General features: G+C 44.5%; 1 protein-coding gene across 4 annotated transcripts in view; it reads left to right on the top strand.

Annotated features, from left to right (window-relative positions):
* VOPP1 (VOPP1 WW domain binding protein) overlaps positions 1–25,613 on the top strand; it is a 148,843-nt gene that overhangs the window by 78,732 nt on the left and 44,498 nt on the right. For all 4 annotated transcript variants that reach the window (XM_036994957.2, XM_036994956.2, XM_036994958.2 and 1 more), the window contains exon 2: positions 8,927–8,985. In XM_036994957.2, the coding sequence (XP_036850852.1) occupies positions 8,927–8,985 (59 nt within the window). The remainder of the gene's footprint in view (positions 1–8,926; positions 8,986–25,613) is intronic.

Below are 25,613 nucleotides of genomic sequence, written 5' to 3'. Positions count from 1 at the left end.
GTAGGCTTTTTTGTTTTCTCTGCATCGTTTGTTTCTAGTTTCATACCTTTGTAGTCTGAGGAGCTGGTTAGTAGTATTTCAGTCTTTCTGAATATATTGAGGCTCTTTTTGTGGCCCAGTTTGTGATCTATTCTGGAAAATGTTCCATGTGCACTTGAGAAGAATGTGTATTCTGTTGCCTTTTGGTGGAGTGTTCTGTAGATGTTTGTTAGGTCCATCCGTTCTAATATGTTGTTCAGTCCTCTGTCTCCTTACTTATTTTCTGTCTGGTGGATCTGTTCTTTGAAATGAGTGGTGTGTTGAAGTGTCCTAAAATTAATGCATTGCATTCTTTTTCCCCCTTTAATTCTGTTAGTATTTTTTCATGTATTTAGGTGTTTCTATGTTGGGAGTGTAGAAATTTATAATTGTTATATTCTCTTGTTGGGTTGACCACTCTCGCCTTATCATTATGTAATGTCCTTCTTTGTCTCTTGTTACTTTGTTTTGAATTCTATTTTGTATGTTAGAGTAGTGCAACTCCTGCTTTTTTCTTCCTGTTAATTGCCTGAAATATCTTTTTCCATTCCTTCACTTTTAATTTGTGTATGTCTTTGAGTTTGAGGTGAGTCTCTTATAGGCAACATATAAATGGGTCTTGTTTTTTATGCATTCTGTAACTCTATGTCTTTTGATTGGTGCATTCAGTCCATTATGTTTAGGGTGATTATTGATAGGTATGTACTTATTGCCATTGCAGGCTTTTCATGTGTGGTTACAAAAGGTTCAAGGGTAGTTTTTTTTTCATGTTTAACAGTCTAACTTAACTCCCTCATTACACTATTACAAACACAATCTAAAAGTTGTTTTTTTTTTTCTCCCTTCTTTTTCTTTCTCCTCCACTCTTTATATGTTAGGTGTCATATTCTGTATTCTTTGTATATCCCTTGTATGACTTTGTGGGTAGCTGATTTAATTTTGAATTTGCTTAGTAATTAATTGGTCTTCTTCCTCTACTGTGGTGTTATTTTGTCTGGTGACAGCTATTTAGCCTTTTTAGCACTTCCATCTAGAGCAGTCCCTTTAAAATACACTGTAGAGATGGTTTGTGGAGGTATATTCCCTCAACTTTTGCTTATCTGGAAATTGTTTAATCCTTCCTTCAAATTTAAATGATAATCTTGCCAAGTAGAGTATTCTTGGTTGGAGGCCCTTCTGTTTCATTGCATTAAATATATCATGCCACTCCCTTACCCTGTAAGATTTCTGTTCAGAATTCTGATGATAGCCTGATGGGTTTTCCATTGTATGTGATCTGTTTTCTCTGTCTAACTGCTTTTGATATTCTGTCTTGTTGATCTTTGCCATTTTAATTATTATATGTTTTGGTATTGTCTTCCTTGGGTCCCTTGTTTTGAGATCTGTGCACTTCTATTGCCTGAGAGACTATCTCTTTCCCCAGATTGGGGAAGTTTTCAGCAGTTATTTCCTCAGTGAGACTTTTTATCCCTTTTACTCTCTCTTCTTCTTCTCGTACCCCTATAATGTGAATATTGTTCCATTTGGATTGATCGCAGAGTTGTTTTATTATTTTTCCATTCCTAGAGATCCTTTTTTCCCCTCTCTTTTCCTCAGTTTCTTTGTATTCCTCTTCTCTAATTTCTGTTCCATTTACTGTCTCCTCTACCTCTTCCAATCTGCTTTTGAATCTGTCCATTGTATGTTTCATTTCAGATTCCATATTTGTCAAAGTGTGTATCTCTTTCTTGAAGTCACCTCTGTGATCCTGAATAGTTTTCTGTAGCTCCATGAGATTGTTTATGATTTTTATTTTGCAATCTTTACCAAGAAGTTTGGTGATTTCATTTTCACTGAGCCCTCTTTCTGGTGTTTTAGGCATTTTGGTTTGTACCAGTTTCTTTTGCTGCTTCGTATTACTAATGAATAATATGAAATAATTACTTTGTGCAGTTAGCACCCTCTAGTGCACAGAAGCTCTACTCTCTGGAACTGCTTAGCCTGTGGAGAGATGGCAGGAGTTGCAGGCAAGTGGTGTTGTGCTTGTCGGAAGGAAAGAGCTCTTTCTTGCTTCCCAGCTGCAGTGCCTTCCTCTTGTGCCAGGACCAGTGGGCTTAGCGTAGAGGGAGGAGCCTCTATGTTATACTCCTGTAGCTGCTGTAGGTGGGGCCACCCTCTGGCTGGCCTGGTGCGATGGCAGGGGCTGTAGGTTTGCAAACTGGTATTGGCTGATAGGAAAGCATGTCAGGCTCTGTATCATGGTGAGGGGTCTTGGCACTGTGTTGCGAGTCAGGGTGATGGAGTGTCTGAAGCTCCTGAAAGTTTCAACTTGCTGGGCTGTGTGTGCTGCCATGATTTTGTCCACCTGTTCCTTCTCCTGTGCAGCAAGCGCTGTGTAATCCTTGCCCCTTTAGCAGTCCTCTTGCTACTGGGTAGTCTTTCAAAGTGCCCTCCTTTCTTTTGTCCCAGAGTGGCTGGTTGTATGTACCTGTTTTCCATAAGCAGCTGGAATCTCAATCTCTCCCAGTATTCCACAGTCTTTGCTTTCCAACCCCTCTAATCTCCAGAGCACCATGTAATGTGGGTTTGTGCTCCCATAGCAGATCTCAAGGTATAGATGTTTATTAGTACTGGGCTTCCACCCCTTTCCCACTCCATTTCTCTTCCTCCCACCAGTTAGCTGTGGTGGAGGTAGGGCTTGGCTCCTGCCGGATTGTGACTTTGCTACTTCCCCCTTTTTCATGAGGTCTTCCTTTTTCCCCAGATGTTTGCTGTCTGTTGCAGTCTTCTTTCTGGCCACTCTTTCAGGATTAGTTGTGTTTGCTGTATTTTTGTGTTATATGTGGTTGTGGGAGGAGGTTTCTTCTTCACTTCTCATGCCTCTATCTTTTCCTCCCCCTTAATATTCTTAATGTTTTAAAGGTTTTTTAAAATAACAGTCATTCACATTTGTTAATATTGAGATAAACTTTATAATGCCACTTGAGCTATATACATTTTAAAGATTTTTTTGATATGTATTGAAAAATTGTCCTCCAGCAACATTATATTAATATTCCCAGAAATATCATGTGATATATCCTTTCCCTCATGGCCTCATCAACAGGAGATACTAGTTTTTATGTTTTTTAACAATCTAATATACAAAAACTATAGTGTTATAATTTACATTTATTTGATTACTAATGAATTTTATGTCTTAAATATCTTTATTGAACTTTTGTGTTTCTTTGAGGAATTATCATATCTATTACTTTTGTTTCTTTGCTGTTAGGATCTTTATCTTTTCCCTCCTGAATTATGTAGACTCTTTATAGTCTAAGTGTATTAACTTTGTTATATTTGAATATTTTCTTTTATAATTTGCCTTTTAATTTTGATTATTAATTTTCTTCTCACAGAGATGAGGATTCTTATTCATACCTACTTGAATTGAGGACCGATTAAATCTGCTCCCCTGTAATTTTGTGTTAAAACGTAAAGTAGATAAAGCAAAAAACTTATTATGTGCAAGTTCTGAGAGTTCACAGAATTTTCCCAGGCATGTGCAGCTGGGACTAATCTGGATCTTAGAGTCTAAATGTCCCGAGTTTTCAAGATATTAGTAGACTGTGCCACATCTTGATGCTTATTTATTTGCTGCCAATATGTGAATCATTGAGGTGATTTCTTTTATAAGACAATGAAGGATCTTTTATTTATGTTTTTTAAAGAGTTTCTCTGTTTTTTTCCCTTTAAATCAAAGTTCTTTGTACATGAATTATTCCTGAAAAATAGAATATCCATAAGCCCCAGGATTGAGTAATTAGCACTTAGGGAATGGACTAAATTCCAATGCAGGTATTTAAAGCATGATTATTTGTATTTATTGTTTGAAATTCAGAGGTCTAGAGATAATTCTCCGACTTCAGCAAGTTTAGGTCTTACTCTCTGCCTCTGTCCCTGGTCCTGAGTATCACACTATGAGCATCCAAGAGGCTGCCTTCATTCAGAGCCTTTGCGGAGTGTAAATGCCCACTGCAGCTGGGCTGGAGCTGAACAGAGCCTGGACCCCCCCACGTACATGTCAAGTTCAGGTTTTGATGAGTGAGTGGCACTGAGGCATACTAGGGTGTCCTTCCCCTGTGACAGAGAGAGTCAAGCTGATCCTCTAAGCACCTTCCCACCACTTCAGAGCAAACTGCAGACTTACTGGCCCAGGACAGACTGGCTAAAGCTGTTGCCATAGCAAGTGAAATAAGGATCCTTACTTTCCAGTGTTGGTGGGATTAGTTGTGTTAGTGACATACTAGCTTGTCTGAACTGTGATCCATAGTGTTTTGTACGAAGGCCCATGCTTTTCACCCCCATGTGCCCAGGCTCACAGGCTTCAGTTCTCTCAACACTGACCATATATTACTGTGGCACAGCTATTCTTTTAACTTGGAATTGGAAAAGGGTGTTTATTTCATTAAACAGTGGCATCCTGGGTCTTCCTGTGTTCAGTACAGATAGATGAAGAGTAGTATGTCAACATGAGGATAATTACTGGGGGTCAGCAAGGATTTGCTCTTTTGACTTATTTGTATCCTGGCTACGTGTGGATAACTGTATTTAGAAGGTCTTAACTATATTTGTGGGTATCCTAGGCTTTGAATAATAGGGCACTAGGTTCTTCCCTGAGTGTAGATATCTTATGAGCCTTCCCAGTAATGTAAGATCACCATTGGGTGAAACTGCTGCACACAGTAGATGCTTTCTCACAATGCTGTTTATTCTGATTTGTTAATAGCTTACAGGTTAAAACCACACTCTGTGATCTTGTCAGGAAATAGAATGTAATGCTTATCATTCCCATTACACACGGAGCTCCTTGAGGACCTGCTGTTTGCCCAAAACTTGGTGCTGAGCCCTGGTTATTGGGAATATCCAGTCAGTAACAGAAAGCAGCTGACCTGACCTCCCCTATCAGATATATTTTCTGTTTTAGTAGATGGTCAGTCCTTAAAAGCCATAGTAGTATCTTTGCAGTATGGGTAGCCCTACTTCTAGCGGTGGACATAATCCTGAAATTGATTTTTTTCTTACATACTTTTAAAACGTTTTTTTGGAGCGGGGCTTACTTTAAGGGAGACTTTGGGAGACTCACACAAATGTTAAGGTCTTAACATATTTAGAATCTGTTCTTGAGAGGTTTGGAAGCATTGTTTCTGCTTGGATGATCACAGTGGAATGAGCTCTGGAAGTTATTTGCTCTGGAGAATTAAAGCTTTGCTTCAAGACTCATTTAGGAATAGAGTTACTGCCTGGCTGTGGGATTCAGTGAACCATATTCTGATCTGTCTAGGCATTTTTATACATTCAGTCTCAGGTACTTCATAAGACCATTTTACGGATTTTGGAGGAAAGACAGTATTCTATTTTAGCAGTAAGGAAGCTGAGATCCGGACTGACTGGCATGGCTGGTCAGTGGCTGTGACGTCAGAACCCAGTCTCCTAGGTTGTGATCCCTCCTCCATGTTTGGGCCCATCCTTGCCCCTCGATCCAGACGCGTCTGCCAGTGGCCAGTGCCTTTCTGCCTTTCCCCATCCCACCTGTCTGTCTGTTGCTCATGGTGTCGCCTCTGAGGGCCACCAGTGTTTGGGGGTGCTGTGGAAATCCCCCTTAGCACCGTTTAAAAGGCATTTTCTCTTCTGTTTCAGGAAATGTGGCCATAATATTTTCTTCTTTTAAGAGAATTTTTATAACCGAACAAACTGGGGTTAATATTTTTTAAAATCAGCCTTATTTGAGTAGTTTAGTGAGAAAAGGTAGAAGGTGATTAGCATATAGCTGTGAGCAAGAGAAACCAGCAAGGAGGAACCACGTTACCGAACACCCCAGCAAGAATGCCAGTAGTAGATTTGGGGAGATCAAAGGAATAATGGGACAGAGATGGCGCCCTTGATCTCTGAGGGCTCTGGGAGGCGCACCGGAGGAGAGTGTCTTCCTGCTCCTGACAGGTTCTTGTGCTCAGCTCGCAGCTGTCCACCATGCGGTCACTCCCGGCAGAGAGGTATGTGCTGAAGTGCCAGGATAGACTTTATTCCAGTTGGAAGAGTAGATTTTTATAAAATCCTTTTGACTTTACTTTTTACATATGGAAGCATTTCAGAAGTCAATCTATAAAAAAAGTATGCTCAGAGACATCTCTTTCTTGTCCCTGTCTCTGACCCCTGCCACCCAGCTCCCATAGGGCATTTCTGTTACTTGTTACCAAACCCTCCTGTGATTCTTTTTGTAAAAAATGAACCAAATGTACAGTTTTCCTTTTCCATGAAAAGCATAATAGACACACCTTTTTGCATATTGCTTTTTCACTTAACACTACATCTTATAAATCATTTCACACCATTTCTGAGACCTCATCCTTGTTGCCTGCTTGGTGTGCCCTGTGGGGTGCCTCGTCCTTTGGGCAGTCTGCAATGAGGGGATACTGTAGCCTTTCCCGGATTTTTCTGTTAGAAATATGCCACCATAAATAACCTTGTGCATATGGTGTTCCATATACATAGAGAGAGCATCAGTGGTTTTTCAGATATTGCTAAATTTCTTGCCAGCGCCATGTGTGAGAGGGCTTGGGCTTGTGCTGTATGTAACAATTCAGTGCTTTTAACATATACCCTGTTGTAGCTCTGAAGCTCCTCTTCCTGTAGATTCATACATGCACCCCCGTGTATGCTTACATGCCCCCACCGTGTGGGCATCTCAGGCTGGGAGAGCTGCTCTCCTGGACTGTTAATGGCAGAGCCAGCAGATTCCTGACGTCTTGGTCTGGTTCTCTTGCCACCGTCTTGTATGGGGGCAGGACAATATGGGGGGAGATGAGTGTCCAGTTCCAAGAAGGTGTGTCTGACTCTAGCAGTGATGGAGAATAAAGAAGACACATTTTAAATGCCACCTGGAAGAAAGACCCAGTTCTCAGTTTACAGTAAAAGATTCCAGTGAAATGAATTGTAATTTAGTGCAGAGGCCTGAAATTTTCTTTCTTGTCCAAAAAGATTTTTTCAGCTGTCTGAACTTCCTTTCTTGCTGGACAGGAGCTAACCTAGTTGAAATTAAACTGATTTCCCATTAATAAAACTAGGTCACTTTGGGCTGCCTGAGGGTACTTCTGAGTGTTCTAAAGCACATTAAAAAACCCCAGTGTTCTGCGTTCTTTTCAAAACCCATCTAATTTAGCCAGCATAAACATAGCATTTGTACTCACCTCTTCCTTGGCATGCCGCTATAAATTTGGGGTCAGTTTCTGAACTTCCTTACAGCTGCTGGTCACCACAGAGGAGGGCACGGTGCAGCTGGGAGGGCTGCAGAGATGCAGAGGAGGGAGTGGCCATCTTTCCCTACGAAAGCTTTGTTTCACTGCACCTTTCCCATTTTCCTTTTGGGAGCTTTGCCCTGTAATGTTTCAGAGGTGCTGTTTACACATAGGGGCCAAGGAATTGAATCACAGAGGTAGGAAATTGTGAATAAGCAAAAATTGTGGCATGGGTGGAGTAATTTTTGACAAGTCTTGCCCAGGTGGGTGAGAGCCTTTCTGCTCAGAGCGCTCAGGCAGCTGTCCACAGGCACGCTCTCACCTGCTGGAGATCCGTGAGATACGCCGCCAGGCTGGCATCGCTGCTGCTCTTCCCTGCCTTCCAGAGTGTTGGACTTCTGGGAGAGCACAGGGGAGGCCCCTGTTATCTTTCCTGTCTTCCTCCTCCTGCCTTTTTCTCATCCCAGGGGGCAGGGGCACCACGATGCTACTGATGAATCCTGACTTACAGAGTCAGGCAGATGCAAATCTGCTGCGACCCATGATTTGAACATGGCTTTTGAAGTAATCTGAAATACAAAGATGTAGTAATGTTAAAACTAAGGGAAATATCTTTCAAAAATTAAAAATTGGGGGAATATGGGTATCTTTGTAATACTGCATAGCTGGCGTTCTTTAGATATTCAAAGTATCATACCATGTGAATTTTTAAAAAGGGATAGTGTGTATAAAATGAAAGTGTCTGTGGCCAGGATTCTCACCTGGCCCTGGTTGGTTAGCTCACTACACACATGTGGGCAATATCTTGCTATTGTCTCTATATAAAGGCACTGCCTAGTGCTCTGGGCAACACGGTGGCAGGGCTGCAAGGCTGCAGGAGAGCAGAGCAGAGGCTGGAGTGGTGGCAGCGCCGAGAACAGAGGCCCAGAGGTGGAGACCAGCTTGCTACATGCAGACTTGCTCTGAGTAAACGAGATTTTAGTGATTGACCTGCCACCATGGAAGTAAAGCTGGGTTATAACCCTTTCACCCCAAGAACATTCTACTGTCATTCCTTTGGTCACACTGAATCCATAGTGAACTTGCTCAGGGCTGAAACCCACTGGCAAGACAGATAGTCTTTGCTTTTTTAATGAATTGGTCATGCCTGTGTTTTTAGAGATATGGAAAGGCTAGAAAAATTACAGGGGAATACACATTTTCCCTCCTTTAAAATATTTTAAAGAAATAAAAAGTTGGGGGAGGCATTGGGTGTGTGTGTGGTGGGATAAAGGGGCACAAAAATTCTCAGTCATAATATAAGTTGGTCGCAGGAACTGTAGTAGAGCACGGAGAACATATCCAGTGATTCTCTAACATCTTCCTATGCTGACAGATAGTAACTGCACTATTGGGGGTGAGTACTTAATAATAAGGGTATAACGGTTAAACAACTGTGTTGTGTACTTGAAACCAGTATAAGACTGTATATCAACTATACTTCAATAAAAAAAACAGTCAAGGTAGGGGTGGATCTTCCTCTAACATCACTGTCTCCTTGAAGCCTCTGCTTTTCACTTTAAGCCATATTCTCTCCTCCTCGTTTCTCTTTGAGATCTGCTCAGCACTATGCTAGTTTTCACTGACAAAATTTTTCTTCTTTCTATTTCCAGTGCACAGATGCCAAAAAACATTGCTGGTATTTTGAAGGACTCTATCCAACATATTATATGTAAGTATTTGTACACTTTTCTGTTGGTATGATTCTTTGGTCACATCTTTCTCTGGGAATTATTTCTTAGGTAACAGGACTGGTTATGGGATGGGGAAAGCCCAGTCTTGGGAGGGCTTCGTCCCTGGTTACACCTGCCTCTGCTCACAAATGAGCAGGTGACCTACCTAAAGACACTCAGCCTGCTCAGACCAGTGACTTCGAGGACAGCGTGAAATACCTGGGGCTCAGTTTGTGATGCATGTTAGCTCATACCTGACTGGTCAAAGGGGCAAGATGCCTGAGCAAGGCCCAAGTTATGTTGGTTTTACAGATTTTCTTAGGCAAAGGAAGCAAGGGTAGTAAGAGCAGGCAGGAAAGAGTCCTTAGTTCAGCTGCTCTGACTGTGTATGTGTGTGTGTCAGATGATCACAGAGATCTCCTTGGCCCCGGGTTCCCCCCCCCACCCACGCAGGCGTTGTCACCCTTGCTGGCTTGTGGCTCAGGGATTCAGTGCTTCTTGCTATGTGCTCTGGTGCCTACTGATGTTACTCTAGTTGAAGCATTGCTGCATTTTCCTGTTGTTTTTGTGTTTTTTTAGTATCTGCTGTGTTAGCCACTAGCTATGCTGAGCCACCTGCCTAGGTAGCCAGATTAACTTCCCAGGTTATCAGTTACTATTTTTTATTGTGTTCTGAAGTTCCAGAGGTTTTGAGGGGAATGCACCCAAACTGTTTTTTCCAAAAAGCTGTTATTTTTGGTATGGAATTTTGCAAAATGAGAAAGAAGGTTATTTCTTAATGGGCCAAGATGTATATTGCCTGTCATTCTCGGGGAATTTCTAACCTTGGAGAGACCTTTGTAGGAGGCAAACCAAGGTTGCCTGACTGAATGGGGATATATTGACAAGCAGGAGTCCTTAATGGCCCACATGGCAGGAGTCCTGGTAAAAAAAAAGCCTCTGCAGCTGAAAAAGACAAAAGCCACTTGGAAAATAAAGCAGCAGCGTAAGGACTTTGACTCTAATCACAGGATTGTCAGGCAGAAGAAAAATGGTGATGGGATAGCAGGAAGATAAAACAGTTCTTCTTTGTGCAATGAATTTGCCTTACTTACTCACTGTGTGTGGAACGTGGCTTTGTGCTGACAGAATATAGGCCTGTGCTTGTCACTCAGACCAGCTGGTTGGCTCCCCTCACCACAGGTGAGAGGAAGGGCCCTGGGATTGAAAGGTAAAGCCACCCTGTTACTGGAGCGCGGAAGTGCAGTGTAACAGTGGGCACTGGTAACACTTACTGAGCTCTTAGTGTAGGCTGGGCACTGTCCTGTGCCTACACGTGAATTAATGTTGTCTTATCCCACGGCCACTTGAAAACCCCAACCAAACGCACTAGTTTTCCTGACTCAACTCTGATGTTTCTGTTCTTCTCTGTTCCCACTGCCCTCATCTGAATCCACTGCTTTGTGTTTGCACAGTTTACTTTCTCCCAGCTTACTTTTCCCTGTTTTTATTTCTCATTTCTAGCTCCTTTTCCTAATCATAGTGTTCCAGAGTCCAGAAGATCAGAGTTCAGATATTTGCTTTATTACTTTTAATTGAGGTGAAATTCACATAACAAAATTAACTGATTTAAGGTGAATTGTGCAGGAGCATATGGTATATTCACAGCCTTGAGAAGTCACTACCTTCATTTAGTTGTAAACATTGCTGTCACTATGCTCTGTTATGTCCCTGCCCTTTGACCTCAGTTAGCTTCTTCATGAGATGTGCACACAGTGTTGACCTTCTGCGTGTGGAGCTTGGGGCCCGCGCATTGTCAGCACTGAAATCACATACAGGTATACACACACCCATGGTAGCTTGCAGCCTGCTGTGTATCCATGTGAGATTGGTTCTTCAGAAACTGGGCTTGCTGCCTTCTGGCACCCATGACGGAGTCAGTGTCCTGATGTACCCATGGGTTAGCCTGGTACCCAGGAGGGTGCTGCTTTTTCCACTCCTCACACTAGGCAGCTCTTCTCCCTGCTTTCCATCAGGTTGAGGTAGTGAAGCATTTTTATACAACGGGAGTAAGAAATGGCTTAGATATATTCTACTCCATGCAAGCTTATGTCGCTAAAGGGTAGGTTTTCTGCAGGCCCGGTGGTAGCCATAGAAAGATCACAACCCTGCCTAGAAGTGCTTGAGCCTGTGGAAGACATGGTTTCTGTGGAGTCAGCATGGATGTGGTGCAGATAAAGGAGATTCATGCCCAGCCCAAGCTCACCAACGCCGGGGGCCTAGGTGTCATTATCTAATATCCTGGCTAGTGCCCTGTGGTCTCCACACTGTGCCAGCCCCCCTTGTGACACACGTTTGGTGTGCAAGGCTCCACTCAAGGGGCTGAGGTGGCCACTCTTCATTCATTGAATCCATGGACACCTGTTGAGGGTCTACCATGTGTCAGTTGCTGGGATGCAGTGGCATAGGACTTGCCTGTACCCCAGGGAGCTGCAGTGTAATCATGTGTGATTGATCAGTTATTTTTTAAGTACCTTTCACATTAAATTAAGAAACCCATGATTTAGAACCAATCTCATTTAAAAAACACATGCTGAGTATATTCTACTTTTCATTTCCGTGTAAAGTGCTGTATATGAGATTCTCCCAAATAGGTAATTCTTTAAATATGTGTTGAGTCAAGATGGTGTCCTTTTATTCTGTTATAGGGTTTGTTAACTCTGCAGAAAATATATTTAAAACAACACCTCCCTTTTGTGCTTATAATTCTATGGGATGCAGGGAACACACTGGAGAGAGAACATCTGGGCTGCACACTTATTTTAGAGATTTTGCTCCTGTATTTGAAATCTAATTCATTTGTCTCACCAGAATCCCATATGGCACCCCTACTTCTCTTGCCTCTCTGCATGTTTCTGAATTTCATTCTTCATTATAGGTATCAAGCTAATAGAGGCTAATTTTTTTTAAGATAATTAGGTTTCCACTGTACCTACATAGATGTGCAGACTTACTCTCATCTGTTTTGGTTTCTTTATGCTGAATTCACTCTCTTTCTGCTCTTTCCCTTTGTCATGGTTCTTAAATTTCTTTCATTTGTTATTTTTACCAGTGTTGAGCTGCAAGCATGCACATGTATATGTGCAAACAAAGTATTCTCTTTATTTTTGAAGAAAAAGTCCCTTTGGAGCCTGAACAGAGAAGCAATATGTTTTTCAAGTCTCTCTCATGTTATTTTTTCTTCTCCCTTGCTCTCCAGTGCAGTGCCTTTCTTTCCTGTCTACAGGCTGCTTTTTCAAATGCTTTTAATTAAAACGTGCCTTCTTTGGACTTTGGTTCAAGGCTTAGGAGACAGGTATCGCCTCTATTAGATAGGTAGGGTGGCATCACCAAATCCAGTTCCTTTGCTTTCATTCTCCACTTGAGTTGTTCTGTCAAGGACTTGCTCATTCAGCCCCTTCGTCTGCACAGCTCAGCATGATATGAGCTGTGGGAGGCACAAGATGAGATAGTGAGGAGTGAGCTGCCAGAGGCTGTGGTCGGCACAGGGCTGCACAGATCTAAAGGAGCACTCTTTCCTCGCTTGTTTCGAGTCCAGAAAGTGCTGCAGTCAAAGGTGGCATCTGCCGGAGAAGAGTCTCAGTGTGGTGTCCCATCCTGGAGCTCACTCTGATGCCCAGGAGGCTGCAGGGCATGCTGAGTTCCTTGTCCCTGGGGTGGTGCGCCAGTTTCCTGCCCATGCTGAAGGGCGGCCATGCAGTGCAAGGGGGGTGGTTCTGACCTACCTGCTGTCACAGCTGAGTGACGTCACAGGTGAGTTGACCTCAGGTCTCAGTCCTCCCTTTATAAAGTGGACACACTTGGCTGCTTTGAGGGTGGGTGTGCATGTTCATCATATCCATGATTCGGTAATATCTGAAGTTGCATTATGGTGCGGAGGGGGTCAGTGGGTCTGTCCAGTGATGACCAGGTGGAACTACTACCCCTAGGGGGCAGGAGGACTGGACAGATGTCTCACTTGGGGGCATGCTCCTGGTGACTGTGAGATGGGTCCTTCCCGGCTCATCTTCAGTGTCTGTAGGTGGAGGGGTTCCCTTGCAGTGGGTACCACTGCAGCCATAACCAGCTCCTTTGTGGGCAGTGGGGGCCTCGCTGACTGGGAGCAGCCAGCCTGTCTCTACTGTCTGTAAGAAACATCACCCTGTCTGCTGAGATTTGCAGCCTGAGGCTCCTTAGCTTATCCTGGAGGCTGTCTTGCCCACACCCTCCGTCTGTGGAAGGACATGTGTCCACAGAGTAGAGGTGGGAGACAGCTTGAGAGGAAGAAGCAGGTGAAAGGTGATCTGGTGCTGGGTTTGTGTTGGGCACACATGAATTTCTAAGTGTGGGCACCTGGGGCCTTGGGGCCTTCTCAGAAGTTGACAGTGGTAGAGGAACCTCACGTGGAGGGCTGGAAGGACCTCACAACCCTGGCTCACCCTCCAATGGTGACCAAGATCTACCCACATTTCCACGGTCCCTCTGACCAAGAAAGAGCCAAGTCCCTGAGTTTTCCCAGCCTGTACTTGAGAGAGGGCTGTCCATTGAGTCAGGGGAGTGGTGGGGTCATTAATTATAATGCCAAGACTAAAAGGGAAAACAGCTGGCAGGTTTCATGTGTAGTGTGTGGGGCACAGGTGCTAAGCATGTACACGGATGCTCTCCTTCAGGGGGACTTGGATGGTGGCCCCTCTCTCTTCCTTCCTTGTGTCAGCTGATGGGCATGTGGCCCCTGGTGCTTTGGTGCTGTGCCCCATCAGCAGACTCACTGCTGCTGGAATAGAGCATGTGTTGTCCCCCCAGACGAGGAGTTCATTGAGGGAATGAGCTCTGTCTTGACTTCACCAGGTTCTGGGCCAGCACTGTCTGGCACAGAGAAGACATTTGGTACACGTTTAGTAACAGAAACAAATGGTGGCCTAGAGAAGGGGTGGAGAAGGAAAGAGTAACTCCCCATCATCCTTGGTGATGCAATGTGTTTTAGGGATGAGAAGTCAAGTCCCTTTCTAGGCCCCCGTTTCCTGAGCTAGACAGTCTCCAAGGTCTTACCCTGCTTATTCTGTGATATCCTCCAGCTGGCTGCACGGAATAACTTAGAGCACAGAGAACAGAAGAGGAATGACCAAGCAGGCTTGTGTGTTACAGCAGAGACAAGCCTATGGCTGTGAGATGGATTTGAGCTCATTAAGTACAAAGCAGCCGCTGAATGTCTTTTCAAAGCCATGAGTTGTTGGATTGACATAACAGTAAGAAAAAAATGTTAGCAACACAGTCAGGCAGTGGATAGATCTAGGAACCTGTGACCACCTGGGGTCCTAGATTTGAGGTTCCTATGACACCATATCAGGTGTGGGACTGGGGCTCTGTGGCAGTCATGTGTGTGACACTTGTTTATCCAGGCTATGACACTTTTCATGTGCTTTAAACAAGCCAGAGAGAGCTGGTGATTTAGATGTGTACCTGTCCTATTCTTTATGAACAGAAATGAATCTGGTAGTTCCTTCCAGAAGATTGAGGATAAGTTAGAAGTATGCTGGGTCTTAACTAGGTACCAGTGATTTAAAAGTGAGATAACCCAGTGGCCTTCTGGAGAGCTGGCAGGAGGGAAAGGTTTGGCCTCAGAATTGGTCCTTGATACACTACCCTCTTAGATACTAAGGAAACCTGTAAGGCCATCCCTACCAGGTTTTGCAAATGAAATAACTGACAGCAGGAGGTGTTAAGCCATTCCCCTGAGCTTGCAGCTCCTTTGAAGTACTTTTGCATAACTGGGCCACATCTCTAGCTGCCACATGGTGGAATAGAGGAGCAGGACATTTGAATTCTGGGTGTTGAGGTTGCTCACTTATTTTAATTTTTGGTTCTGATCTGAGTTCCTTTGAAGGAGAGAATGACATTTTCTCCATAGAAAATGTCTCTGAAGTCAACTCCTGTGAGACTCGAGGGACTCCATGCCCAGCCAGCTCAAAGGAGGGAACATAAGGGTACAGATGAATGGAAAGCTGTTTGGTCAAATCTAAAAGGAAGATAGGCTCCATGGAACAATCTGTGAGCACACCCATCAGGGCCATGTGTTAATTCCTCTAACACTCATGGAGCACTTGTTACTTTCACACCACTGCTGGAGGGGGTGGGAGGGAGCATGAGGAGCCATGGGCAGTGAATGTTGGGAGGCAGGGTCTCTGCTCCCAGAGCTCCTGGTCCGTGGCTTCCCCAGCAGCACTGTGCGCCCGGCCCTCCCAGGGTTGCTCTCTGGCTGTTGATCTTGGCCAGATCTTTTTCCCAAGTCTCCCAGTAGAGTGTTGAAGTTGTTTTGAAGTACTCACATTACTCCGGTTTATTGTGTCCCTCCGGGTTCGTTGCTCTGCTGTGGATAATTCGTGGTGCAAGTGGGTAAAGCATTCGCAGGTTTTGCAGAGCCAGTGCCCAGTCTCCCTCCCTGCCTGCGAGAGTTGGAGATGCTGAGATGAGTTCCAGGGCACTGAGACGCAAGGTCACCCCTGGCACTGCCCTTCTGAGGAGCTCCCTTGGTGCCAAGTCAGCCGGACCTCAAGCTCCCCGCTCTCCTCCCAGCAGCACGGGCAGCTTGAGGTGTGTGCAGATGGGTGCAGGGGCAGGGCTGCTCCCTTCACTGTGCATTCCTCCACGTGCCCCTTTTCCTATAACCCTTGTTGTTCTGCCATGGTGAGGCTCCTGAGCCCAGCCTTTGGTTAGCAGCCTGGGGCTGGGGAGATGTCTGGTCTAGGGACAGATGTCTTAAAGAAGAAGTTGTCTTCTCCCTTGATTCATGTTATACAGGAATCATGAAGATTCCTGGTATAAGTTGGAGGCATTTTCTTGTGCTCAGAACCATAAGAAATACTTATTATCTCTAGACTCTTGCTATGGTCTGAGTGTTTGTTTCCTCCCAAAATCTGTTCACTGAATCATAACTCCCAAAGGTGATGGTATTAGGAAGTAAGCTTTGGAAGGAGGCTAGGCCTTAAGGGCTGACGGAGAGCCCCTTGGTCCTTCTGCCCCGTGAGGACACAGCAAGAAGGTGCCGGCTGTGAACCAGACAGGGGCCCTCATGAGAAGATGGCCATGGTCGTGATCTTAGACTTCCTAGTGTCCACAACTGTGAGAAATAAATTTGTGTTATTTGTTTATAAGCCACCCAGTCAGTAGTATTTTGATATAGCAGTTCAGACGGACTAAGACAAGCCCTAAAAGTCTGTTTCTGTATATATCCTATAACTTGATTTTTTCATTGACTGTATATTGTAAATATTCTTCTAAATCAGTAAATAATACAACCTCATTGTTTTTCATAGTGACAGAGTATTCCCTGAGGAGGCACTGTAATTCATTTACACATTCTCCTGTAAGTACATTCAGGAAGTGCCAGGTTAGTTTTCGATTTGCTTTGTTTTTACTAGTGAAGGTCCACAGTTCGTTATCTAGAATTTACTGTGAAATTCAAAACAGTATTCATGAACACTTGGTTTTAGTTTAAATAATCCACTTAGTAGCGAGAATGGATTTGGATGTGGTGCTATTTATATTCTTTTAAAATCCGATTTGCATGATGTACTAAAAAATCAACTGAAGCATCTTAATATTTTTATGAATTTATTTGAGCAAACATCAATTCAAATCGGGAAGCACCCTGCCCGGAATGGTTGGGGGCACTCCTGACAGGAGCCGGGGTTTTGTAGAGGCGCAGAGCCAAGGATTCCTCGCATGGCGAGGATGACTGGCTTGGATGTAGTTTAAGTGGCTGCATGGTTTGGGAAAGCCTCCTGGCTGTGTTCTTCTTAACCTTGGGGCATTTACAGGAGCTCTCTGGCTTAGGTTTTGGTTTGCTTATGCAGGCTGGGAAGGCCTCAGAGTCACATCAGCCTGATGGCCTCCTTGTTTGATGACTTTAGCGGATGTTTGCATGTTTCGGTGCAGACCCTGCTGGTAGTGTTATGTAGTGCATGGTATTATATTTCCTGTCATTCATGAATCCAAACCGTTTTAAGTTGTCCACACATCTGGTCCCAGGAGTTTGGAAGGAGGATTGTGGCACCTAGGACTTAGTAAACATTTGGCTACATACTATGCCTTTATGTACTAGAACTTTTTTGTCATGGGATGAATTTGCAGAAATAGAATTGCTGAAGCAAAGGTTATAATTAGTTTGCATTTTAATCAATGCTGCCACTAGTCTTCAAACGTTGTCATGGTTGGCCCTCATTGTGTGACCATCCTCACCAGCACTGGGTGTAACATTGTAATTAAAGTGACTGTTGGGCTCTGAGTTTGTGTTAGTTAACATATCGCGCCTTTGTAGGGAGTCTCCTTGATGCTGCACATCACTTCTGCTTCAGGCAAAGTGCTTATTTTGTGTCAAGAACTGTAATGAGCACGTGGGCAGCGCAGAGAGGGCGAGACAGGACTGCTCTTAAGTTCAGGGTTTGGTGTGGAGGTTAGATGCCATTAACAGTGAACAACGTTGTCATATGTGGTGAGAGCTATATAAATGGAGATCCAGAGAAGGGAGGCTCACGATGTGCAGAGGAGGAAGAGAGGATGATGTCAGGAAAGACTTCACAGAGCTGATCTCTGAAAAGCGAGGAGCAGAGTCTGTGGTGAGACCGTATGGAAGTGTGGGAAGTGTACTGTGTATTCAGGGAGCTGCAAGGCTAGAGTTCAGGGTGCCTGACAGGTAGCAGGAGAGGAGATAGAGAAAGGAGAGTGAGGCTCTTTGAGAGGGTCTTGAATAGCCTTCTAAGGAGATGATCCTCACTTGTGCACAAAGTGAGGCAATAGTGTGAGTGTGGTCCCTCAGCAGGCTGTGAGGACAGTGCTGGGCTGGGAGGTGGGGACTGGAGGGGAGGAGATGTGTGCTCTAGTGAAATGTGTGGATATAATGCACGGAATGATGTAATGCATGGATAAAGGGAGTTAATAACTCAGAGGTCCTGGCTGCAGACAGTGAGAGGCCATGAAAAGAGCAGGTTCCAAGAGGCTCTTGGCAGAAGAGGACGTGGAGGGTGGCAGCTGTGCACATCTTGAATCTGAAGTCCTTGCCGAGCACCCAGGAATTGAAAGCAGTGGGGGGCTTCTTCCGTAGCCCAAGAGAGAGTCAGAGACAGAATGCAGATTTAGAAGTTCTGAGCATGTGGGTAACGGTTAACCAGATTCTGCTGTCCAGATCTCATTGCCAGATTCATTATCATTCCACTTGTATTGGCCATGCTTGTATTATTTCAATGAGATGCAATTTATTATCAGATTTAAATTCTGTAAGATCATAAGAGGATGTTTATTTTTCGTTTTCCATATTACTTCACTGGCCAGAAATTTGTTTTTCAATCTGGGAGTTATTCAACTCAAGACTGGAAATATAAGCCCTTGTTTTCCAGGATAGAGTTGAATAGAACTGATTTTAAATGACCAGCAATTTACTCAAAGGAGAAAAAAAGAGAAACCTGTTCCCCAGAACGCCAAGGATTCAGTTCCAAAACCTTAATGTCAGCCGTGGTTGGCAGTAGCTCAAGGGCCTCTTGGTCCCCCTCACCTCGTCTCCTTGACCCCGGGTGTGGCTGCTCTGAGGCAGCAGCTATTCAAGGGGGCTAAAATGGCAAAGAAATGAGTACTTTCTAACCCATGTGGCCTATCAGTTTTAGGGCTTATAATAAGCACTTATCCTATGGTAGAAATAAAAGCATAGCTTTCCTAGGTAAGTCCCACATGCTGTCCCAAGTACAACCAGTTTGGGCTTATTCAAGTTTAAGATGTTTTCTAGTAAAATATTTGTCTCTGGAGGAGTGACTCACAGGGCAACTGTCCTTCTACCCTTAAAGTCTCAAGGTCGGGTCTCACCAGAGCTACCGTGGTTCCTCTTTAGAGCCCAGAGACGCTGGGCTTTGCCGTTGGGCGTGTGGACCACGTCACAGTTAAAAGACCAGAATTTGACTACATGTCTCCAGAGAGAGGCTCATCCCCGCCCATCAGGGAAACCAAGTCAGGCAAGGAAGGAAAAGATTCAGACATAGGAAGCATCAAGGGATGTTGAAAGAAACAGCAAACCTTCAACTTATCTTTGTGTCTGTGAAGTTTCTGACTTACCAGGTGGACAGATAAAAGGTCTAAAACCTGTTTTTGAAGAACTGAAAGTTCTTTTCTAAAAAAACCTTTTTTCTCATGGAGATTCGATATTGAAACTGATCAGAATATGTCTATTACCCTGATGGTGTCACAGGTGTTTGCATATGTCTGAACTAATCAAATTATAGATATTTAATGTGTGCAGCTCTTTGCATAGCAATACCTCAATAAGGCTGTTTTTCAAAAAACTGATCAGAAAAGCCAAAACAACGTGCCTCTCTCCATTCCCCGATCTAGCTGTGCACTAGACTCACCTGAGAACTGATTCTCAACCAACAGGAATAGGTGTTTTTTTTTAAGCTGCCCAGTAATTCTATGAGCCAGTGTTGGGAACCACTGCTTTCCAGAGTGCTCATGACAGCGTGTGGCCACCTGAAGCTGCCAGGGTTCCTGCCGGACCTCCTCCTTTCTGTGGGCAAGGGGAGGGTGACTGCTGCCTCATTCAGATGAGAGCGTTCCCGTGGTGGGTTGGAGTCCTAGAGGCAGGGCTGGAGATACAACCTCCCATGTTATACCATAGTAAGGCTGAAAATAAATGACTGCATTGAACAATAAAGTGAGAAAACTTGTTAAAAGAAAGTAGAATTGGTGGTGAGTAATAGATTTCAGGATGACTCAGTTGGGAAAGGGATGACTGTGCCTTACTGATGTGCATCTGAAAGGGGTGCTTCAGGGAATAAATGGGGGCCTGAGACATCATGAAGAGCACAGATGACCTTGTTTAGGAGGGAAGAAGTGGGAATATCCTGGTCAAGGTGCTTGGGAAGCAAGGAGCCCACCAAGCTGAGATTTTAAAAGGACATGTGCAAACGATGAAAAGCAGACTCACCCCCCAGGGCACTCGCCAGATGGGTGGGAACATCTGTGAAGGCTTCAAGGAGAAGCACCTAGAGGAGATTATTCAAGGGGTACTTCATAGTCATTTGGAACTAATTTGGCTTTGCCCACCAATGTCCTGTACAGGTTGGGCTCAGTTATCAGTGGAACCATGAGGCTGGGAGATCCGTGATGCAACAGTGTGCCTGAGCTGCATGGAGGCACTCAGAGTACCTCGCTTGGTATCTCAGCTGTGACAGGGAATTCAGGTCTAAATAAATAGGCAGTAGGTGGATTTGTAACTGGTGTAATTACGGTACCTGTAAAATTAGGATCAATCAAATACTAAGATGGAAGGATGGTCCACAGTGGGATTGACCATTGGCTCCATCACCAGTATTTCATCACCGATTGGAGGGAAAACATGCAAGGCATGCCGTAACAGTCAATTCATAAATTGTAGGGAGAGGAGGTCTTGGATCCATCTCCATTTCTTCCTTCTTCCCATCCCCCTTCCTTTCTTTCTCTTTTGAAATTAATATATAATTCAAATACCATAGAACTCACTTCCACTTACATTTTATCCAGGCAGGGAGCTGATATGACTGATGAGCATCTAGGACAGCTGATTAGAAGACATCTGGGGGTGTGTGACCCAGTGCCTGGGTGCTCCCCACCCTCTGCTTCTGCCTGCTCCTCCCTGCAGTCTATTCCCCTGGCCACGTCTTCCCTCCACATTCCATGAAGCTAGTCCAGGACTCACCTTGTTGGGGGGACCTTCTCTCTTTCTCTTACTTTTCTTTCCTGCTCCAGGGAGCCTGTTGGACTTGGGGAAGATTCCGGGCTCTGGATTACAGCATCAGGGTGTAGAAAGATTCTACATCTTGTACAGGGCTGATCCTTTCCCCCCCCCTGACCATATGGTGGAGTTAGTGGACACTGCTGTGCTGGGTCATCTGCCTTGGGGTCATTGCAGAGACGCGGAACAGAGCTGGCATGGTGGTATTCAGGATTTCTGGGTCCTCACAGAAGTTGACTCAGATTATTCATTTCAATGACAAAAAACTGGAAGGAGTAGTGAATGCCTTGAGTGACAGCGTGAGGCTCGAAAAGTTCCTGACACTGAAGTCATGGACCAGATTCCATTTGTCTGAGCTTTACTGGGGATAGCTGTAACACCCTGTATTTGGGTCCCCACACCCTACTGTAAAAGCACAGGGTGGGAAGACAGAACTACTGAGGAGAGTTGGGCAGAAAGTTCACTGCGATTCAGTGATGCTCTGGTTGCTAGAATGTTAATTCTGTCTGAAGCTTCAGAGGGAGAAATGAGAGTGAAGGGCATTCTCCCTGATGATGGGAAACCACATCTGTACCCAAACGGGGCATACTTTCCTGGAGAAGACAAGACGTGGGGAGCCATGAGAACCCTGTCAGATGCTGAAAGGGCTGGCTTCCTGTGGAGTGGCCCTGAGAGACAGGAATGGGACCAGGCGGCCAGGCTTGGATTCTGCACAAGGAAGAGTGCCCCATGGTCATAGAAGGCATGTGCCTCAGGAGATCTTGCAGCAGGGAATGGACAGCTTCTGCGTGGGGCATTTGACAGGGGAATTTAGTCGAATTCCTTGATACAAGTAAAGTGCAGAGCTCCATTAGGTGGGCTGAGGATCGATCTGACCTCTGCACCATCCCTCCCACAACTTTACTTTCCTTCAGAGTTTTCTCCAAGCCTTGCAGGGCTATGTTTAGTTTTTCCAAGGAGTCCATGTTCTTGCAGGTTAACTGAAGGTCTCTGATAACCTTAAATGTACTTCCTGATTCTAACTCAAGAAGCCTTCCATGCATCTGCTATGTGCTTCACTCCGTAGGAAAACACACGTGAAAATAAATGTTGTGTAAAAAGCGGGTCCAGATAGCAAAATACATATAGTATATGATTGAGGGACCAGACCAACCTTGGGTCGGACAGGAAGAAAAATGTTGTGGTGGCAGATACTTAGAAGGAAGAGAATGATCTGCTGAGACTTACTTAATCCAGCAGGTGAGGGAAAGGATTGGCCTTTTGCATGAAATCGTATTGACAGAACTTTACTTAGAACTCTGAAGTTTTCTTTTGTTAGCCATTCCCTGTTCTTTATTTTACATTCAAATATTTACAACCCCCAAGAGCTTCATCTCTAGACCTCTACCTCGAGTATCTTATGCATACTTTAGTTGCTCCACCAGAGGGGAGGTGATTTTCCACAAATCAGTTTAAATATAAATTGCCATTTATACCATATGAAAAAGTTATGTACCAACATTTGGACATTTTTCTTTAATAGAAAGATTTTTTGACTTCATTAATTTGAACATTCCTTGACCTAGTATAGTAGACTTTTTTACTCTTGAGATCGCTGTGACTCAGAGGCAAGGAATAAATGAATCCAGTGGCCAGACCCCTTGCTGGACAGTGTTTAGCACAATCTGTGCTTGTTTCCTAGACCTACTTAAACTCCCTGAGGGCCCTCCTGTCACATTGGCATTTAAGTACGGGCACATTTCTAACCTGTGGCAGGTACAATGGCGGACATATGCTCCTTTTTACATTATACATCCTCAGGACCGCTTCCCCTGTCATTACTGGGAGAGGGAGTCTAGATGCTCTGATTTTATCTTGGTGATGTGCTTAATTACAATTTAACTCCTGCTCAGAGTGGACTGTTCCCTTCTATGACCTTATCATAAATTTATATTTGGATTCTGAGATACAATGAAAAGTACCTGGCTAATAGAAAGCAATTCCTGGGATCTGTTTCTGGAGATGTTCGTGCTCTTTTCATCTCTTGAAGCAGTTGTGTATGCCTCAGAGCCCTAGATGTTTAATTAGATATGTTGAGAGTGGCTTTAGTTCGAGGTGATGTTTGTTCCTTTCTACTGCAAGTATGAAAATCTGGCACACCGAGTGGAATGACAAGGAAATTTCCATGCTGTTGTCTCTGTCCTGATTTGTTCTGCCCCCAGCTTGGTGAACAACTGGCTTAGCTTCAGCTGTCATTTGAACACTGGTGCCATTTCAGGACTTAAGCACAGGAGCACAGACCTGAGGTGTTGGATGACAGCTTATTTAGTATGCTAGACTGCCTGCTAATGTTTACTGCTTTTAATTAACCTCAGTGTTACACTTAACATTCTTTTTATAATTGCAGCTCTTTAGAAATGTCAACAGGTGTGTGTTTAGGGCCCCCATTTACCAGCAGGTTCATTGGAAGAAAGCAACAATGAGAAAGGGGTCAGTGCCGCCCTGTGGGAGCCTACCTGACCCTCAGGTGGCTAGCTTTCCCCAGTGTCTGCATTGGGAGCTGGCCAGGACCGCAGATAGCCACAAGTATGCCGAGAGTGGAATTAGGAACTTGAAATCATTCCGCATCTAATCTTTGTTCTCAGGCTGAGGGGTGTGTATGTGTGTGTGTGCTTGGATGTGTGTGTGTGTGTATAGAATTGGAGACAAGAGGCTCTGCATACATATAGAAGCCTGCAGAGATTCTTCCCTGGGTACTTCCTCTGACATGGGAACCAGGATGCTGCAGGGTCTTTAGGTTTCAAAGCAGTGATGCTTCTTTAGAACCTGGAAAGGGAAGTGTCTTAGCAAATTCAGATCTTGAAAGCTGATCCATTCACTGAATATACCGAGAGTTGGGTGGTGACCACAGCTGGGCAGACCCCACGTACCCCTGACAGTGCCCAGAGGTGAGGCAGCTCTAGCAATAGTTGGGGAGACACAGGAAGCCTTGTGGGGGCAAAAGTGGTAGAGCAATGGACGGAAGTGGTTCTGAGCTCAGAAGATCATCTCACCCCTCCTAAGCTGCACATTGTCTTTCTGCTCTCCACTGCTGAAGCCACCTCCTGCCTTCAGAGGCTGATCATAAGTAGGCAGGTCAACAGGGGGCATTCCCACTTGAGACGGTCTTTGTAAGGCTTGTACCTTCTAGGATTTGATCACTACAGGACACTTTTTACTAGAATTAGGAGCAGAAATACAGTAGCCATTTGACTGCTGTCACCCAGAAGTCATAGGAACCTGGAGACCTCAGCCCCGTACCATTGATGGCAGGAAGTCACCTCTCCTGAGGCTGCCTAGAACCTCCCAGGAAGATGCAAGAAGCTGATCTAGGCACAATGGGGTCTTGAGCCTGTCCACTTTTGACTTGGGGTTTCCACAATATTAGCTTTGAAGAAACATGCTTTCATTTGCTCATCCACACATACCTTGTGGCTGTATGTGGGACCAGGGTCGGCTTCACAAAACAATGCTTGTATGTGATGTCCTGTGATTATTTTAAATCAGTCTTTACCTTTATAAAATGTATGTCCCAACCCAATAATGTCATTTCATAATTTGCTAGTGGGTCGCAATAGTTGGAAAAACACTGTTTTGTTGTATAATATTGTAGGAGCATTACTAGTTTCCAGATCCCATACTTTTACCTAATACAAATATATTTTTTCCTGTCTTTCATGATTAAGTTATTTACTGACTTAGACAGTTCTTGACATGGAATGGTGTGGGCCTGTTTGGGAGTCACCACGGTCGATGTGCAGTTCCAAGTTAAACCGAGAACACCTTCTGGCATTATTAAACAGTGGCTGCTGAGTTTCTGTCTGTGGGCTCTATCCCAGGGCCCTCCTGCCATTCACCCAAGGATTCTGTGCTTTTTCACATTATCTCTGTCCCATGGCCTTGCCCAGTTTCCACCCCTCCCTCCCACAGCTCAGGGCTTGGCGCGCCCTCTGGCCTACTCCTGCTGCATTAGCTTCACCTTCCCTCCACACCTGCTCTACCTCTTCCACTTTCTTAAGCATCCCTCCAATGCCCAGCTTCTCTTTTTTCCAGTTGGTCCGTTTGCATGAGCTAAATGGTGATGGAGCCTTATACGATCACTGTTAATAGTATTGTCACAACACACCATTGCCTGGCTCACAGCAGTTGTCAAAGCAGAGCCAGTGAAGAATAGGAAAATCAAGTGGGGACAGAGAAGGTGGCACTGTGGTAATGAAAGACTCAGTGCCAAAGAGACAGTGTCTCCACAAAATGCTTTGCTGAAATGCTGGCCAAGTCCATTTTTGGCTTTAGCAGACAGTGCCCTGGGATGAGGACACACAACATCCATTATGCCTTATTTTCTGAACTTATTTCGTATGTGGAGCTAACAGTACTTACCTTGAATATGGATGCTTTCTTTGAGTGTTAAATGAGAAAGTTGTGAAGCACTTGACCTGCTATCTAGAATGTAAGACATGTCCATAACCTGTAACCTTTGTTCTTATTTGTATTCATATTCTGTTGCTGCATAGTAAATTACTACAAACTTAGCAGATTGACACTACATTTGTTTACTCTTAAAATCCTTACAGATCACAAGTCTGGGCATAGCATCTGTGGGTCCTTTGCTCTGGGTCTCACAGACTGAAATCAAAGGGTTGGCTGGGTTGTATCCCCTGCATGAGATCCTCCTGCACATTCATTCCAGTTGTTGCCAGAATGCAGTTCCTTGCAGTTGTAGGACAGAGGTCCCAGTTCCCTTGCTGACTGGCTGGGAGTTACACCCAGTTTCTAGAGACCACCCTCAGTTCTAGCTGCGTGACCTGCTTACTGCGTAGCAGCTGCTTCTCCAAAGCC

Source organism: Manis javanica, chromosome 6, assembly GCF_040802235.1.
Source record: "Manis javanica isolate MJ-LG chromosome 6, MJ_LKY, whole genome shotgun sequence".
NCBI classification, from domain to species: domain Eukaryota; kingdom Metazoa; phylum Chordata; class Mammalia; order Pholidota; family Manidae; genus Manis; species Manis javanica.
Note: the sequence above shows the minus strand (reverse complement) of the source record. Positions and strands in the feature narration are given on the sequence as shown.